The sequence below is a fragment of the Pezoporus wallicus genome, unplaced genomic scaffold (assembly GCF_028554395.1).
Source record: "Pezoporus wallicus isolate ANWC-B61680 ecotype Strahan unplaced genomic scaffold, APGP_CSIRO_Pwel_v1 contig_8692, whole genome shotgun sequence".
Lineage (NCBI taxonomy): Eukaryota > Metazoa > Chordata > Aves > Psittaciformes > Psittacidae > Pezoporus > Pezoporus wallicus.
In genome coordinates, this window is record NW_026642640.1 from 870192 (window position 1) to 888272 (window position 18081).

General features: G+C 45.8%; 1 protein-coding gene across 2 annotated transcripts in view; it reads left to right on the forward strand.

Moving 5' to 3' along the window:
• The first annotated feature begins 1313 nt into the window (after window positions 1-1313).
• The window catches only part of NPR3 (natriuretic peptide receptor 3), a 40721-nt gene continuing 23953 nt past the window's right edge, over window positions 1314-18081 (forward strand). For both annotated transcript variants that reach the window (XM_057431157.1, XM_057431158.1), the window contains exons 1-3: window positions 1314-2222; window positions 6893-7015; window positions 11609-11775. In XM_057431157.1, coding sequence (XP_057287140.1) covers window positions 1517-2222; window positions 6893-7015; window positions 11609-11775 — 996 coding nt within the window. In that variant the 5' untranslated portion in view covers window positions 1314-1516. The remainder of the gene's footprint in view (window positions 2223-6892; window positions 7016-11608; window positions 11776-18081) is intronic.

Consider the following 18081-nt stretch of genomic DNA (forward strand, 5'->3'; position numbering starts at 1 on the left):
TGAGCAGATGGTTGCCCCAGGAGTGCCGGTTTCCCATTCATGGGCTGCACAGTGAAGGCAGCAACAAAAGTAAGTTTACACACACTGCCCTTACCACGACCTCCTGGCTGAACTAAACAAACCCCTTCCGTAGAGCCAGGAGCTGTTCACTCACCTTTCAAATGCAAACCTGGCACTCTGCGAGTAACCATAAAACATCAAACCATGCAGCCCTCTCTGGGTTTGAGGATGCAGGCTGTGGGCATGGAAAACTCCACAGAGACATCTTTTGTAATTCTGCTGTCAAAAAGCATCAGGTATTCCAAAACCTCTTTGCTGAAACATTTTGCACATCTTGCATGGACTTTATCCCAGAACAGTGTCCATTTTAAACGGACATTAACAAAATCTTAGGTATAGCAGCTTTATGGCCAGCAAGATCTGCACAGGGATATATTTAACATGATCTTACTAGGCAGCGTTGTTAAGATAATTTTAAAAAATTATCATTCTTCTTCTTTTTTCCCCGAGAAAATAGTCTCAGAACATGCCTCCTTCACTGGGGAAAACCTCTGCTGCTTGGGGCATGCAATTGTATCTCAGATGCAGTGGGTGGGAAGCAGCAGAAACTGCACCTGGGCTTTCTCGCTATGGGGGTCTCAGAAGATCGCAGGACACAGGCTGAGGTCAGGGACCCACTGCCGTCTTCCACTTAGGGTTCCAGAGACCGGGAGCACGGGCACCTTTTCAGGTAAGGAGATGGGAGCCGAGCAGCCCTGCTTGTGCCCTACCGCAGCGCTCCTGAGGGCGCTGCCTGCATCCCCCACTGCTGATGCTTCAAGCCCCTTTCCCCAAATCCCCCAGCCTTGCCGCGCACCGAGCCCTCGGGAATGCGGAGGGGGATCAAACGCTTTTCCTACGCAAAGGAAAGAGCGGCTTAAGCAGGCTGAAGCAACCCCAAAACATTAAGCACATGAGAGCGCGATGGGTCCCTTTCCTCGCAGTCGCAGGGGCTCGCTTGGAGCGGAGGGCAGTGGCCGAGCAGGCGGTCCACGCACACCCAGACTCTGGCGATAAGCGCTCCCCCCGCCCAGCGGTGCCGGCCGGCAGCAGAGGTGCGGGGGGGCGTGGAGGGGGGGGGGGGCGGGAGCACGGCTGCGGCTCCTCCCTACGCACAAACCCGGCCGCGCCGCGCGGGGCGTGCGGAGAACCGCCGCCGAACCGCGCTACTTAAGCGGGCGGGCGCAGCGCGGCAGCCCCGCGGGGGAATCCGGCGGGGGGGGCGGGCGGGGGAAGACGCTAGTACTAGCAGCAGCAGCAGCAGCAGCAGTAGTAGTAATAGTAATAATCATAGTCTATAAGAGAACAAGACAAGCAGAGCCGAGATGCTCCATCCGTAACCCGCAGGCGGGGACAGGTTGTGAACCCGCCAAACACCTGAGCAATAAAACACGACCGAACAATTTCGAGGCGGGAGGGGAAGGGAGGGGGGAAGAAAACTTTTCCGCAGCTCGGGCGTCTCGGGGGGGCGGGCGCGATGCCGCCCTGGCTGCTCGGTAGCCTCTGCTGCGTGCTGGCGGCGCGGACGGCGCTGGGAGGCGGCTCCGCGGGAGCGGAGGAGGAGGAGGAGGAGAAGCTGATCCGGGTGCTGGTGCTGCTGCCGCAGGACGACACCTACCTCTTCTCGCTGGGGCGGGTGCGTCCCGCCATCGAGTACGCGGTGCGGAGCCTGCGGGAGAGCGGCGCCGGGCTCCCGCCCGGGTACACATTCCAGCTCACCTACGAGGACTCGGCGTGCGGCAACCGCGCCCTGTTCAGCCTGGTGGACATGGTGGCCCTGCAGCACCGCCGCCCCGACCTGTTGCTGGGGCCCGTCTGCGAGTACGCGGCGGCGCCGGTAGCGCGGCTGGCGGCGCACTGGGACGTGCCCATGCTGTCGGCGGGGGCGCTGGCCGCGGGCTTCGGCGCCAAGGGCGGCGAGTACTCGCACCTCACCCGCGTCGCCCCGGCCTATGCCAAGATGGGCGAGATGCTGCTGGCCCTATTCCGCCACCACCAGTGGAGCCGGGCCACGCTGCTCTACAGCGACAGCAACCCCGAGCGCAGCTGCTACTTCGCCATGGAGGGCGTCCATGTGGTCTTCCAAGAGGAGGCCTTCCACATGGCCGTGCACAGCTTCGACGAGAGCAGCCGGCACCTCGACATCGACGACGTTGTTCGCGCCCTGCAGACCGGCGAGAGGGGTGAGTGGCGGTGGATGCCTGGCTCGGTTCCGCGGTGGTGGATGGGGTCAGGGAGGGGTGGTGGGAGCACTGCAGAGGGAAGATCCTGTGGGACGGGGGAGGCACGTGGGCCGGCATCCCTGGGCCAGGCATCCCGCAAAGGACAGGGACCAACTGCCCTGAGTGAAAACCGTGCCCACAGAAGTCTATCACAGCTTTGCACCCCACCGCGAAGAGTGAAACTCACCCTCAGGAACCACACTGGGAGGGTTCTGTGGCATGGTTAAGAAATGAGCTTTCTGCCAGAGGTCTGGGTTAGCCAAAATCGCCTGCATCTGCGGAGCAGCAAATCAGTTGCTTATTCTCTGAAATTAGCACAGTCACTCTCTGTAGGTTCAAAGTCTAAGCAAAAATGTTTTCTTCTCACCCTGCTGTGTCTTGCAGCGGGGATCCTTTTCCCTGCTCCTGCCATAGGAAGCCCTGTTGAGTACCTCATAAATAACAAATGCATTTAGGGGAAGTGGTCATTTTGGGGGATGTGTGGATGCAAAACCTGTGTGTGCAATAATATTGCCACCAACTGTTAGCAAAACGCTGTGGAGATAAATGGCTTCTAAAACATCTTGGAAAGTTACCCGTGGGCTAGATGAACTGGTTTTGCATCATGAAGTAGTAAACCGCTCAGAGCGCTTTGGGATGTGCAGATTGTAGTTAGATGGGTTTTAAAGTGAGGTCGTGCCGAGCAACGTGCGGATACATGGGTAATTGAAAAGGCATTTTCTTTTAGAGGCTTTTAGCAGCCAGGGGCTTCCCCACTAAGTTATTAAAATAAAAGAAAAGGTGTGGATCAGGAGCAGGCAGCAGGATAGCATTGAAGAAATTCCTTAGCTGTTTTCTGAAAGAGGTGTAGGTGTGTGCAAAGTGTTATGTACAATTTCTTCATCTCTGGTTATAGAATGTTAAAATAACATCCAAATTGGACTGATAAAGATGATGCTGTGTGTGGCTGTCACAACTGGTGTTGGGTGCTGTAGGCTGCGGATGGAGTAACCTTGCACTGCAGGTGTTGTTAACGCTGCTGTGAAATCCTTAATGTGCTCAGGAGTGGGTGGGAAATACCTGAGGACTAATAGCTTATGGCTTTTTAATTCTTTATTCACTGAAGCAGGTGGTTAAAGTAGAACTTTCCTAGTAAGTGCCATGTGGGAAATACACTGAATGGGGACAAGGGAACTTGTGTAGGTGCTAGAGGAAACTGCTGTGTGGGGAAAGATGCTTTTCTTTTTTAACCAGCATAACTTGTGTGTGTGTGTGTGTGCGTGCTCAGCTTTCCTGATGCTAAGAGAATAGCAGCATGCTTACAGCAGAAAAAGACAATATTCACCTTTAGGCATAGGGAGCTGTGGCTATGCAATGGGAACATGACTGATGGCTAAAGAGAACCCTGCTCTTAAGTCTGCATAGTCAGGAAAGAGAGGCTTGCTTTCAGCCTGGGCTTAAATGCTTGCTGAGCTGAGACCTTTAGTCTTGCATCAGTTTGTAACTTCCAAATGACTAAACAAAAGCAGTGCTGTGTCTTCTTTCCCCTCCTTGTGCCCTTTGGGCCCTTCAGGTTCCACTTGTGCCTTTTTTACTTGAAAGACTGACCGCAGGACTCTGCTGGCATGTTCCTCCGCCTGAGGAGGTCCTGCTGCTCATGGCATCTTTTAGGTTGTCACAATATTTTAGAAGTCATATATCATCTGAAGGGTGCACCGTGTGCTTTAGCTGACCAGGTGAAGTTTTCATGTCTCCTATGAACTCGTTGGAGGTCCCCCAGTAGGGTATTAGGGCTTGTGGGCAACAAGACATTATCCAAAGCTCTTTCTAGGAATGTTTTTGGTTGATTGATTGGTTTCCCACCCGTTTTTAAGGGCTACGGTGACACTGTCCTTGGCTCTGACCCTGCACCTTCTCTGTTTACAGAGATTGCTGCTGGTGCTGGTCCTATCTGAATGTTTGGGTTTCCTTGAGATGCCTGAGTGGTAGTGGGCATTCAAGCAAATACAGGAGACCTGTGGAAAACTCTGCCAGGGCTGAGAAAGAAGCTGCCCCACCAGCTGGCCCTTGGGGATGTGTGGCAGAGGCTGGCCCCATGGGCTAGGTTGCTGCTGGCTGGGGGCTTGCACCAGGCTCTCGATGGTCCTGGAGGCAGGGGCATGCTTGCCCATGCACCAGTGTTTGCCAGGGGCTGCCTGCTCAGTCCCTGGAGCCTCTGCAAAAGGCTCAAGTCTTGGAGCCACAACAAAATTGTGATGTAAAATATGATAATAAAAGTTAACCACTTTAATGAATTTCATTAGTAGTTCAAGCTGCTCTGCAGGCTTGTTTAGCCACGCTGCAGACGATGCTGTAGGCTCGGGTTTACCATAATGCTGTCCACAAACGCTGGACTGTGCTTAAATGCATTCTGGCATAGGCATATAGTGAGGGGGTGCGTGTAGCACAGGGAACTGGAATTAAACTGTCAGGTATTTGCAGGATGAGTCAATAATCCTAATCAATAAATTCGGAATATTAGTATTAGAATTACTGTGGTCTACATTTATTATACCGGAGGGAAGACATTATGTATGTGTTTGCACGCACACATTTGTATATACACAATAGTAAAGTACAGATGCAGATTACGTAGACATAATTTACATTTCTTGAAGATTGCGAGAGACATGCCCGTAGCTTATTTGCTTCAGAATCTTAAAATATGTAATCTTAGCTCTCCTGCTGTGTTAAAAACCACATCCAAGCGGTTAATATTACTTCCCTTACCTTCCTTTAGAGTCTTACAAAATATGATTTAATACATTTTAAAGTAGGTTTACCCACACACACACTCTTTCTTTATTCCTTTTTCTCAAGGTCTGTTACTAGTGTTGTGGGAATCTCCTTGATTCCATCTCCAGATTACAGCTTTATGAAAAATGTGAATTATAAAGGCAAAGTCAAGGGAGAATTGGGAGTACAAGGAAATGTTTCAAAAGGAAATCTCTCACCTAAACAGAAATTAGGAACAGTGAGACAAATTCATTCCTGATGTGCATCTGGAAAAGATTTGATGCAAATTTTAGTGTAAGAATTTCTTTTTTCTTCTTCTTTTCCTTCATGCTAATATACTTCACAATGGTCATGAAATACATCTTGCTCTGTTGCTCTGGAAATTATTATATTGTGCTGCTATAATTGGTAAGATAGAGCTATGCATGGTATAACTCTCCTGAAGTGTGGGGACGTACTGAACATGACTAACCCCAGCGGCTCATATGGAGCTGTATGCCTGTGGTGGCATCCAACCAGCAAAGCGACAGGAGAAGATTCATTGTGTGTGAAAAAGATTTGGCCGGTTTGGCCTTTTCATTTCTTACAACAGCAAACACTTCTATGCAGAAAAGCTGAATGTAGTTTTGATTCAGTTTTATTGTTGGGTTCAAAATATTTGCGTACGTTGTTGTATCTTTTGAGCCCTGCCATGTGTGACGGTGCTCTTGGAAACGTGTGTGCAGTTGGTTTTGGATTATCATCCCAACAGGATCTCTTATGACTTTGCTGTAGGATATAGCCCCAAAGTGCACACTGGTACAATACTTTGCAGCTCCCTCTGATGTTGGTAGCTTCACAGCCACAGACTTACAAACCTATAAAGAAGTTTATAGTGTAACATGCTCAGTGGGGGAGCTGTGTCACAACTGCTGAAGACCTCACCTGAGTTTGTGCTTTCCCTTTGCAGAGGGAAGGGGTAGCAAGGGAAGTAGTTGCCTCCTGCCCTCAGGTTAGGGAAGAGGCTTCTCAACCACAGTTGTCACAAAGTGGATTGTGGTGCCTGCATGGAGCACACTTGTGGACTTGTAGGTCCTATTGTAGCAGCAAAGCGCCTTTATAAACAAGTCTCTGTGGCATTTAATCTTGTAACCACCTTTAATCTTCACAGAAAGTGGCATTTGCTTTTCCCATTTCTGAATATTAAGTGTCATTTCAAAGGTCGTTGACTAGGCTTATTGTATAGTCCCTGGAGAGAAAGTCACATTCTGAAGAGGTTGTCCTTAGCTGCAGAGATGCTTCTCTCTGTTAATGGTAGAGAGGCAACAAATTCTACACCAGATACTTAAATTTTAGGTAGCTGAATTGTAGGCAAGATGACTCTACACCAAACTGTTAAATGGACTGGAAATTAAAATGATAATGCCATTGTATCATCTTAGTTCTTTATCTTGAGATTGTCTTACGTAGTGGACTTCGCTAAGTACTTTTCAGTATATGACACTTAGAAGTAACAACGAAGGCTTATGGTTGCAATCGACTCCACAAATACATGCAGTTGAAGAACTTTGAGGCCAGAACTTACCACATGTTGGAGGGATAAAAAGAACTTTAATTATTTTTATATAAATTATTAAATTATATATATCTTTTTATATATATATATTATTTAATTATTTTCAGAGGAGACAAGGAAGGAGGAAGCGTCCATGTTTGGTACCTGTCTTCCATCAGCAGCCTGGGAAATGAGCTTTGTTTGCTATCTGTGTTGGCATGTTTGTTGCAATACTGAGAGGACAGCTGGGGTCACTGTCTCCGGCAGCGCTCATGCTTTAACAGCCTGTTCCCTGAAGTTCTTGAACTGCCTCTTATCTGTGTTCCTCATTTTCTTCCACCAGTTGTAATCATGTGTGCCAGAGGTGACACAATCAGGAACATCATGCTGGCTGCTCATCGGCAAGGAATGACCAATGGGGACTACGCTTTCTTCAATATTGAACTCTTCAACAGCTCATCATATGGTAATGTTCTTCCTGCCCAAGTATGTTACAAAATCTTCTGTAAGCCTGGTAATATTTTTAGATCTCTTAGGCTCAAAATATGCGGCACCGAGTCCCAAAATATTCCACTGTCTCTCCCTGTGGTTGCAGTTATCTTCCCCTGGGGCTCTGATATTGCAAGAAGTGAAAAAGCTGATGACTCTAGGTGCCACTGGTGGATCACAAGGTCCCAAATACACTATAGGTGTTACTTGCTTAGTTGTAGGGGGAGCAGCACCAGAAGAAGACAATGATTGTAGCAGCCAGGTGTGGGTACCCCATGCTGTGGCGTGTGTGCTCAGCTCTGGGTAGCTTGCACAATCCCCAGCTTGTCACTGTCACATCTCAGGGCAGGGTATTCCTCGCTGCCCGTGCCCTGCTGTTCTTGAAGGTGGCTGAAAGGAGGCACCAGCAATGGCCAGAGCCATGGGCAGCCACAGGGCCTGGGTCTCCAGAAGTCATCTCTGTGCTGGGGGATCCACATATCTAATTTGTTTTAGCTTTTGATCAGAAACTGCATCTGCAAAAATGTTCAGTAGTGTTGTGTTGAAAGGAAAGCACTGGATGGGACATGGACTGTCCAGATTTACTAGAGTAGAGTGGGTAAAGGTGGCTGATTCCACCCCTGAGTAAAAAGAATCAGATTTGTCAATTTAAAATATGACTTTAAATGTAAATTAAATACATTTGCATTTTGAAATGTCCCTACACTGAATTACATTTGATATCATGGGATTGTGTGGCAGGGACTAAACTTGCTCTCAGCTGCTTACAGCTGTCTCAGTTAAAGTAATACTGGAGCAGTGTTTTTTGCTGAGTTTTAAACAGCATCAGGTGGCTGAAGCTAAGGAGAGTTCATGCCTGGGAACTAGGTTTTGCTGAAGTGTCAACATGGCTTTTGAAAGGAGCACCCTCTTTTGCAGGTGCAGAGAAGATAATTTCCACCCTATGGGCTGCCTTATCCACTACAATGACAAATTCATTTCAAACTGAAAATCAAGTGGGAGTTGAGAAAGGAGGAAAACTTGGGTTTTTTTCTGTCTTCTAAGCCTCAAAAAGCAAACCAATGGGAACAGCTGAATTCACAAGACGATGATGTATTTTGTTTAAGAAATCAGATAATTGTGAGCTAAATTCTTTTGCATAAACTTTTTGTTACTCATCTACCACGTTTAAGATCATTTTACAGTAAACAGTAATGTTTGTTGAAGAGCTCGGTATGTAGCTGTTTAAATTCAGAGATACAGATATGTACGGAAGTACAGATCCTGCTCCATGTATTGTCTAGCTTAGCTAAAGCAGTTCCAAGTTTTGACAGGTAGTAAGGAGATCAGTTAAATAAGTGAAACATAAAGTTGCAGAATGAGATCAGAACCAATGGTTAGAATCAAGGTTTTCTTTTTGTTGAGTTGAATTTGGAGTGACGTTATCCTTTGTGGCACAGGGAAAACCATTTGGCATTGCAACCTTAATCAGAACCAGAGCAAAAAGCTGAAGGTCTACCCTTGTCAGCAGTCACAAAACACTGAAGTTTTGGCCCTTCTGTAGACACTGGGAGCTTTGCAGGCTTCACTTTACTAGAAATCACTGATCAAATAACCCCTCTAGCTGATGGCAGTGGCTCGTTACCGCTGTGCTACTGCTGTGTTTCATCTCGTAGAGTAGAAATGCATCAGAAGTGATTCATCTGGCCATAGGTACAAGTCTGTGTGTGAGGTGGGCCCCCTTTGGAGTCACAGGAGAGAAGCAGGTGCCCCTGGACAATGATTCACCTCATCTTTAGCTATCCATAGTGTCTCAGATGAATCATCCCCTGCAACTGATGGTTTCCTTGCCTTGGCTGAAATGAGCTCAGGGTGACTACCTGGGAAGTACTGAAGATGGCTGGGACACTTTAGAGTTGTCCTTCCAGCCTTTTGCAACCCAGAAAGCCAACCGTATCCTGGGCTGCATCAAAAGGAATGTGACCAGCAGGTCCAAGGAGGGGATCCTGCCCCTCTACTCTGCTCTTGTGAGACCTCACCTGGAGTATTGTGTGCAGTTCTGGTGTCCTCAACATAAAAAGGACATGGAACTGTTGGAACAAGTCCAGAGAAGGGCCGTGAGGATGATCAGGGGACTGAAGCAACTCCCGTATGAAGACAGGCTGAGAAAGTTGGGGCTGTTCAGCCTGGAGAAGAGAAGGCTGCGTGGAGACCTCATAGCAGCCTTCCAGTATCTGAAGGGGGCCTATAGGGATGCTGGGGAGGGACTCTTCATTAGGGACTGTAGAGATAGAACAAGGGGTAACGGGTTAAAACTTAAACAGGGGAAGTTTAGATTGGATATAAGGAAGAAGTCCTTTACTGTAAGGGTGGTGAGGCACTGGAATGGGTTGCCCAAGGAAGCTGTGAATGCTCCATGCCTGGCAGTGTTCAAGGCCAGGTTGGACAGAGCCTTGGGTGAGATGGTTTAGTGTGAGGTGTCCCTGCCCATGGCAGGGGGCTTGGAACTAGATGATCTTATGGTCCTTTCCAACCCTAACTATTCCATGATTCTAATTTTGGTCACATAAGAACAGTGTTTGCAGGAGGTGGGGATGCTGTTTTTTGGAATGGTTTTGCTTTCAGGGATGGTATTTGCTAGGAGGTAGTGACAGTTGTATGAGGCAGTGTGCAGTCCCCAGGCTCAGCACACTGTCCCAGGAGGGACCCTGGTGTCACAGCTGATGTGGGGTGGGTGTCTGCAGTGACCCAGCCCCCAGTAGGCGGCACTTTGTCCCAGCAGGGCAGGGCTGTGCCATCCTGGCGTGGGACCTCCATGCAGTATCTGTTTGCCCCACCTTTGTGTGGGAACCTCAGCGCCATCCTCCTCTGCATCACAGGTAGTCCAGTTTTGTTGCTTTTCCAAGGGATTAATAAAAACTCTCTGTCTTGTGATGTAGTGTAGTTAGAACATGGCATTTCCTGACATCACTAATAATTCCTTTAAACCTGTTTTTCTGTTTCCTTGTGGATGTGTTTTCCATGGAGAGTGAAACGACTGTGCATCAGAAGTTAACTTTTGTGCAGATGGTCATCACATGTGGAAAGCAAGCATAAAGGAGAAATGTAGAGAAATTCCCTTAAAGTTCCTTGTTACCAGTGCCTGGCAATAGCAGATTGTATACCTTATAAAAGATACAAAACCCAAGACTGGGTGTGATTGGAAGATTGGCATTGTGCCGTGAAGTTCAGATGACTGTGTTTCAGTTTGCTGCTGCCCTCTGTTCTGAATATTTTTAATTTTTCAGAAGAGCAGACACACTAGATGCCAAAGCTGCAATAATTGCACATAAGCACTGTGGCAAGACGACCTCCCACAAAATAGTCCATGGAGGAATTTAAATACGTAAATTATTCTCGGAACGCTGTTATGCAAGTGTATGTATCACTGCTCCCAGTGCCAGGATTTTTATAAACAAGTATGCATAGTGTCCAGGACAGAAACTTACTCACATTCTACCAACACTATCATTAGATGAGGGGACTATAGACCCCCCTGTCTATAATCCTTCTCATTTTAACCTCCATTTGTAAATCAAAGCTATAGCAAAGCCCCCTGTGCTGTAGTCTCTGCCATGTTTCTTAAATACTGCACCTCTGAAATGCAGGTAACCCCAGCTGGGGCAGAGGATTTCAGCTTTAAAGCTGTGGCAGGACTTGTACCCTCTTGTGGGGAAGCTAGCAAGATGTCCTAGCTTACCACTGCCAGATGTGCATTTCTTCATTTTCAAAAGCAGTAACAAGGGCAGGGTGCAAACACTGAAGGGGATAGTACTACCTCTGAGACCAAAACTGGACAGTAGGATGTTAGCTGCTCTCCAGTGTTTTCATCAGGTCTGATAAACAAAGTCCTGGCATAAGTAATTTTGACCAGTTGAACTTCGTATTGGGAAAGAGTAGCTCAGCTAATGCTGAGCTATGGTAAATAAAGCTTTCCTGTGGTAGAAAAGTGAGGCAAAAGAGCTCAGGTGGTTTTGTGCCTCCCACCCTGTGCTGGGAGTGATAAGAGCTGCCCCAGGGCCAAAAGCAGCAGGAGGAAAGACTTGTCCTCCAGAGAAGTGCAGGTCCTTTGTTCCTTCTCTTTGAGGAAGCTGAGCAATTCTCCACTTATGTTTACTGTCAAAAAAGAAAGAAAGTGATGATCATACTACTGATTTTACTGATGCTTTTCTGACTGCCCAAGAGTGTCACTGCTGGAGTGATGTGTAACAAATTTTGTGGCTGAATCCTTCCTCACTTAAATATCTCTGTGTTTGAGATCTGGCACATGTTTTTCACTCAGAGATGTTTTCTTAAACTTAGGCTTCATCCCACCCTTTAAAAATAAGCAAGTGCAGCATGGGAGTAAAGTTGTCCATATGTTTGCAGGTTTACTTCCGAACAGCCATTCTTCCCTGCCTGGTTTCCTGCATGTCTTGGAGCAGGTTCAGTTCTCTCTTGTATTCTGCCATTTCCCCAAGGTGCAGTAGAGGGGTCTTCTGGGAGGAAAAGTGAAGGCAACCCTGTAATAGTACCTCATATGGAGTTGGAAATACTCTTGTTTTCCTTTTAGGAAATGGCTCTTGGAGAAGAGGAGACAAACATGACCTTGAAGCCAAGAAAGCATACTCATACCTCCAAACCGTCACTCTGCTGAGGTCCGTGAAGCCTGAGTTTGAGAAATTTTCCCTGGAGGTGAAAAGTTCTGTTCAGAAGCAAGGTCTGCATGAGGATGACTATGTAAGTACATGATGACAGGCTTCAGGTCTTAGCATCTTCAAAACCACACACCTAATTAAAGCAAAAGTAGCTGTGAGACCTTATCAGGACAGAATGACCTGAGTTTAGTTATAAAATCCTGCTGCTGCGTGTATAATATCTTCTATGTATTTATTTCTTCTTTTTCTCCTGGTGGATAATGGAAATAGTGAAAGTAGACTTGGTCTAGGTGCACCAGGTCTATACATCGCCATCCATGACCACTTGCACTGTGTTCATCCTCTTATTCATCAGCAGCAACACTGGGGAAAGGCAGATTGCCAGGTCTCTCTACATCTCTTGTCAATCACTTGTCTTTTTTAACAGGCAAAAAAATCTGTATTATTCTTGTTTGGTTTTTTTCAATAATTTTTTTTTTTTTTGATAGAACTAGGTCTCAGAAAATTACTCTCTGTATTGCATCTAATGAAGCTTTTCTTGACCTGAATGAGAAAGGAAGTCTTATTTCTTAACAAAGCACATTTAGGTTGTCTCTGAAAATTGCTTTTGAGCTCCTGCTAAGCTAGTTTGTTAGGCATCTTCACAGAAAAGTCTTCTGCGAAAGTGAGAATGTATAGCACATACATGTATAGCACAGCATTCTGCATGCTGAATCAAGCACTTTACAGAGAGTCAGCTTTCCTAATTATGGGGAGTGAACTTTCCAGATTCATTTATAAAGAAAAGAGGCTTGAAGAGAGTTTGGTCAGTCTTTAACTGTAGGAAATGAGAGCTAGGAATTTATGCCAGAAACTCAAGAAAGCAACCCAACTTCCTCATTTGCCAGCTCTCACTTAGGAACCTATCTCATCTCTGCTTTAAGCAATATGTCCCTCACAGGTGGAGGCACCATCTTTACTTCAAAGCATAAGCAATGAATTTAAATTTGGTGTTAATGACCTTTCCTGCAGTTCATTCTATAACCTCAGCTGTCTTCAGAAAACTGATGCTTCTTAGAACTTGAATATATTTTATTGAAATATTTTACTAAAATCATAGAATGGTTTGGGTTGGAAGGGACCTCAAAGCTCATCCAGTTCCAACCCCCTTCCATGGGCAGGTACATCTTCTGCTAGGTTGCTTCAAGCCCTGTCCAACCTGGTCTTGAACACTGCCAGGGATGGGGCAGCCACAACTCCTCTGGGCAGCACGTTCCAGTGCCTTGCCACCCTGATCTAATCTAAATGTTAAGTTTGAATCACATTACTGACATGTTACTCCTGTGAATCTTTGAAAGTCTAGGCTGCAGAAGTGGCCTTTTTTTGTCATTCTTTGCCTTGAGTTACTGGATAAATCCCAACTGCTGATTTCAAGATGCTGCTTTCTGGAGAACCTGCTACATGAGTTTTTAACAAGGCATAAGACTGTAATTTGTGCTGTTCCTCCATTTTTCCCTCCATGTGCCCTTTTGCAGGTGTCAGTTAACAGTTACATACCTTGAAAATCTGCCATGTGCTTTACGTTGTGGTTTGTGAGAAATTTGAGTATCAGAAATCCAGTCACCCACAGTTTTGTGGCTTTTCTAGTCTGGGCAGTTTGACATTTCCCTAGATGAGAGAAGTGGTCTGCGGGTGGTTTTGGGACAGGCAGGGATATGCTTTGCTGTTCTTTAGGATGGGGACCCACTGCAAACCTTATGCAGGTTCAGTGTTGGTAAACACTGGATAGATGCAAGAGCTGTTGTGGTCAGGCAGAATGCATGAGAAAGCAAATCCTCCCATGCCAGCAGGGAGGAGATTTTGCAGACTAATGTTTGTCAGGGAGACTCCTTGCGCAGCAGCATCAGCACTGCCAGAAGGCCTCTTTTCTCTTTCCTCACTTCACGGTTGCTTGTGCAATCAGCCATCCATGCTGGCAGTGCTCCTGGCTGTCCCAGGGCAACTGTGCAGGTGCTGTGCTCCCTACTAATCCTTGAGCACCTTCTGCCTGGCTCTGAGGCTGCCTTTCCCTATATCCCACTCCCACATGTGATCCAGAGCTTTTCATCTTGCTCCAACCACTCCCTCACAAAACCATCACCCTTTGCTGGGGCCAGGCAGTGGCATGGGGCCCTCTTGCTGCTGCTGCTTCTCCTACTCCTCTTCCCACTTTTCATTTCCCACCTGTCTTTCTGCACCCTTCCCAGTCTCTCCATGTTGCAGCGGAGGGAGGATCTGTGCACACCTACCACAGCTTCTTGCTATCAGTCCTCATGGGAAGCTAATGGTGGAGGCCTTAGGGATCTGGGTTTCCCTGTGGAGCAGCTACAGGTCATGGGAAGGAGGTCTGGTTTCAAATGCAGGGTGTCCTGGTATTACATGGATGCTTAATTCACATAGATTTCAGCAGAGCCTCTCCTACCTGCTTTTTCTCATCCTCCTAACCCTGTGGGAAAATAAAATCTCTTTAAGAGGAGTACCCTAGGGTTGAGCACATGAAAAGCCATTAGCTGCGTTACTTCGTTAACAGTGTGTGAATTTTAACTACCTGCCTTACTTTTCGTCATTTATGATGAATTTTACAGTTCCCCACTTTGGCCAGTGGGAAAGAGATAGTGCATATTCCCTTAACTGATTGCCCTGATGCTGTGCTCAGAGGAGAAGCATTTAACCTTCAGGCTTAAAAAAAAAAACACCAAACCATTTAAAAAATAATGGAGAAAAATAAAAAGCCAAACTGAGGGCCAGTTCCTTCCTCTCTAAAAGGTATGTGGGCAGTGGGCATGTCACTAACAGCGCATCTTTTGGCAGCATGGGAAGAAAGCAGCAATTTTGGCCTGGGCACGTGCTAAGTAAGTCTGTGTCCCCCGAGGGAAGCTTAGGAGGAGAGGTCCTTCAACTGAGGGGGTGGGAAGCCACAGAGGTGGATTTTTCCATGCCGGATTCTGCTCCTGAAAACAAAAAAATATGCAGAAAGAGTAGTCAGTGGTACAGTCCATCTTGAGTCCTGTCCATGGGTGTCGAAATACAAACCTCATCTTTTTCTGCAAGCTGTGTACCAAGAGGATAAACTCAGGGAGGTTTGGATTTGAAGTATTCAGTGTTTCTGCTTCTCTGTGTGGATTTTTCCAATGTCATGGGAAAATGGGGCCCCAGGTCTGTGGTCTAAATTATCTTTCTTTGACCCTAATTCAAACAAAAGTTGTTAGTGCTGCCATTTTGTCCTGGCCTCTTACCAGCACTAATCCTGAAGACATTATTATCTACCAAAAAAGAATATCATAAAAATGGAAAATAAGCAGATGACAGAAGGAAAGATAAGGGAGACAAAAAGGGCAAAGTCCTAAAGCTGCAGCTGTCCAGTTGCCAAATGGAGAACACATACGGCCCTTGGAGGAGTAACGGGTCAGAGTGTTGGCCATCTTCATGTCCAGCTGTGAGATTACACAGAAAAGAAAAAAAATCTGTTATGGGTACATCTTTACAAGGTCAGGAAATGCTGTTGTTTCTGCATGTGTGTTATGCTGTGGAAGTGGGGACGGTGGAAAAACTTGTCCCTTGTGAATGAGCTGGAAAGTGTAGAATTTCTCTTACTCCTCTCTCTCTTGTAAAGGTATCTCTCTTGTAAAGCAAAAAGTTCCCTTAAGCTTCAAAAATAAGAGTGGCAGAGAGGTTCTGAGAAACCAGCTTATAAGTGTTTGGATAGGTAGTAGTTGCATAGGGTGAGGCTAAAAACGATGATGTTCCCTGTCTGCAATGTCCCATTGCAACATCCCATTGCAACAGCTGCCTGAGTCCATTAGCAAATATTGCTACTTTGCTTGGTCACCACTTTCAGAGTCTGAAAGCGGTTACTGTCCTGTTAATGCAACTGGAAAAACTGTGGGCTGAAGCCTCAGATCTGCTCAGCCCTTGTTTCAGCACTCAGTAGTGTCATGATTTTTGTTCAAGAGACAACTCTAGCTCCGTAGAAGGTCTGACCATTTTATTAAGTGCCTACCTGGAGACAAACTTCTCTGATGAAGCAGACTTTTCTGGTGTAGGAACAGGCTGAGAGCTGGGGAAGACTCCCAAGAGACCTTCAGTACCTGAAGGGGGCTACAGGAAAGATGGAGAGGGGCTTTTTGCAAGGCCATGTAGTGACAGGACAAGGAGAAATGGGTTTAAACTGACAGAGAGGAGACTGAGGTGAGCTCTTAGGCAGAAGTTCTTCCCTGTGAGGGTGGTGAGGCACTGGCACAGTGTGCCCAGAGAAGTTGTGGCTGCCCCATCCCTGACAGTGTTCAAGGACAGGTTGGATGGGGCTTTGAGCAATCTGGTCTAGGGGACGATATCCCTGCCCAAGGCAGGAAATTGGAGCTTGATGAGCTTTAAGGTACCTTCCAACACAAACCATTCTGTGATTCTATGATAAAATAGCCAAAAAAAGAGGATTTATTTTCAAATTTGGGATTCAGGCATAAGGACAGCAGAATCATTTTAATGCTATTACACAAATTATAGGAGTTTTCTCACTTCTGTAATGTTAATACTTTACCAAGACATTAATAGCAACGTGTCCTGGTCTCTGTAAACTATTTGAGACCCTTCGTTTAATTGCAAAATATAGGCCTAGCTCTGCTTGCAGACTTGCAGCCTAAGTGAGGCAGACAGCAATGAGAATTGAATGCGTTTACTTGAAGGAAGAATTTGAAACTGTCCCTGAACTGGTGTGTGAATAAGTCCCAACAGATACTCTGGTTAAAAATTTTTATGAATAAATAGTGTTTCAGTTAAAGTAGATGCATAAGCCATTTTTATTAAATAATGCCGAACACTTAATGAATTGGTGGTAAGCTGCAGTTGGGAAGCTCTTAATGCACCTTCTGTTCCTGACTCAGGCTTAGGATTCAATAAATGCTTTTTTTATGTCCAACCTAGTATTCTGAGCTGGGATGATTTTACAGCATGCTGTATTTGCTCTTCTGAGGTTACAGACCACCCATGGCTTGTTTTTTTTTTTTCTCATTTAAAGGCTGAAAATGTAACTAATTAAACAAAAGTTCTGCTGTGTTAATTACATGACAGCATTGTTCACGAGATGTATGTGTGGATTTTTACCCTACCCACAGCCCTCTTCACACTGAAAATGAGCAGCAAGAGAAGAGAACTTGAGCCCAATTTGCCTGCAAAGTTATCTCAGTGAAAGAATGAGCTACACAGATTAACTACATCAGTGAAATGCTACTACCTATTAGAAAGGGCAAGTCTGTTTTATTGAGCATTTTTAGCCCTTTGAAATGAGATATGGTGCCCATAAGAACAACTGTTCAAACTCCAACAGTTAACTACAAAAGCTATGTGGGAGGTAGCTATGCTTATAAAGTTTATCATCTCATCCATAACATCCGTGCCAGACTCTTCCTTGTGTGTATGCCTTACGTCAGCCTTTTAATTAGGATTGTACACCAACTAAGATAAGGGTTGGGAGAAGTGAGCAATTCAGTCATGTCACTGTGAGAGATGCTGAAAATGTGATGTATTCAGCAGTGTAAGGTCCCACTTGTCTTTCTTCAGGCACAGGCAGGCAAGACTAATGACAGGCAGGCTTTTGTGTCTCTTCTGACTGCACCAGGATGGGAGTTTTTGGGAGATTCAAAAAAAAAAAGAAAGAAAACCTTCTACAAAAAAAGCCCTGCCTGGGAATAATTTGTTCAACTGAATAGGTCTATTCAGCCGCTGGAGTGCTTTGCTAATTGTGTTCAGAAGAATAAAAGCAAACCACAAGCTCCTTTCAGCAGCCGGAAAAAACGGGTTCACATGCCAGCTTATTAACAAGATGAATTCTATTAGTAAAACATATTTAGGATTTTCGTGACCTTCACCCCTTGGAATTAATGAGAGTTCCTCAGTTTCTGTGAGACCACTGTTGAACTCTGGACTGCTAAATTTGGTGAATACAGCAGACACTTCTTTTTTTGCTGAAGTTAATGCTTTCTCCGTGATATGAAAGACAAGTGTCTTCCACACTGGGGTCTTAGGCAAAACTGGAGTGTAACAGTATGCTATTTGCCATTAACAGATGTCATAAAAGACAGTAAAAGAAATAGATTATCCTTCTGTCTTCCAGAGGTTTTCTGTTTAGTTATTCTAGCTTTTCTAAGCATAATTTTGAAGCTGCCTTAAACCATGGCAGCTTCAAAATTAGATACCATTAGATAGCATAAAACTGTAGGTGTGTCTGAAAATAGTAACATCTGAACTCTTTGGGAATGTAAAAGTTTAGAATTGATGTTCACATATATGTTGTATATTTTCTATAGCCCCATGTTTTCACTTGGGTTTCACAGATATTCACATTCCACTTTACTAAACAGGCACTGAGACATTT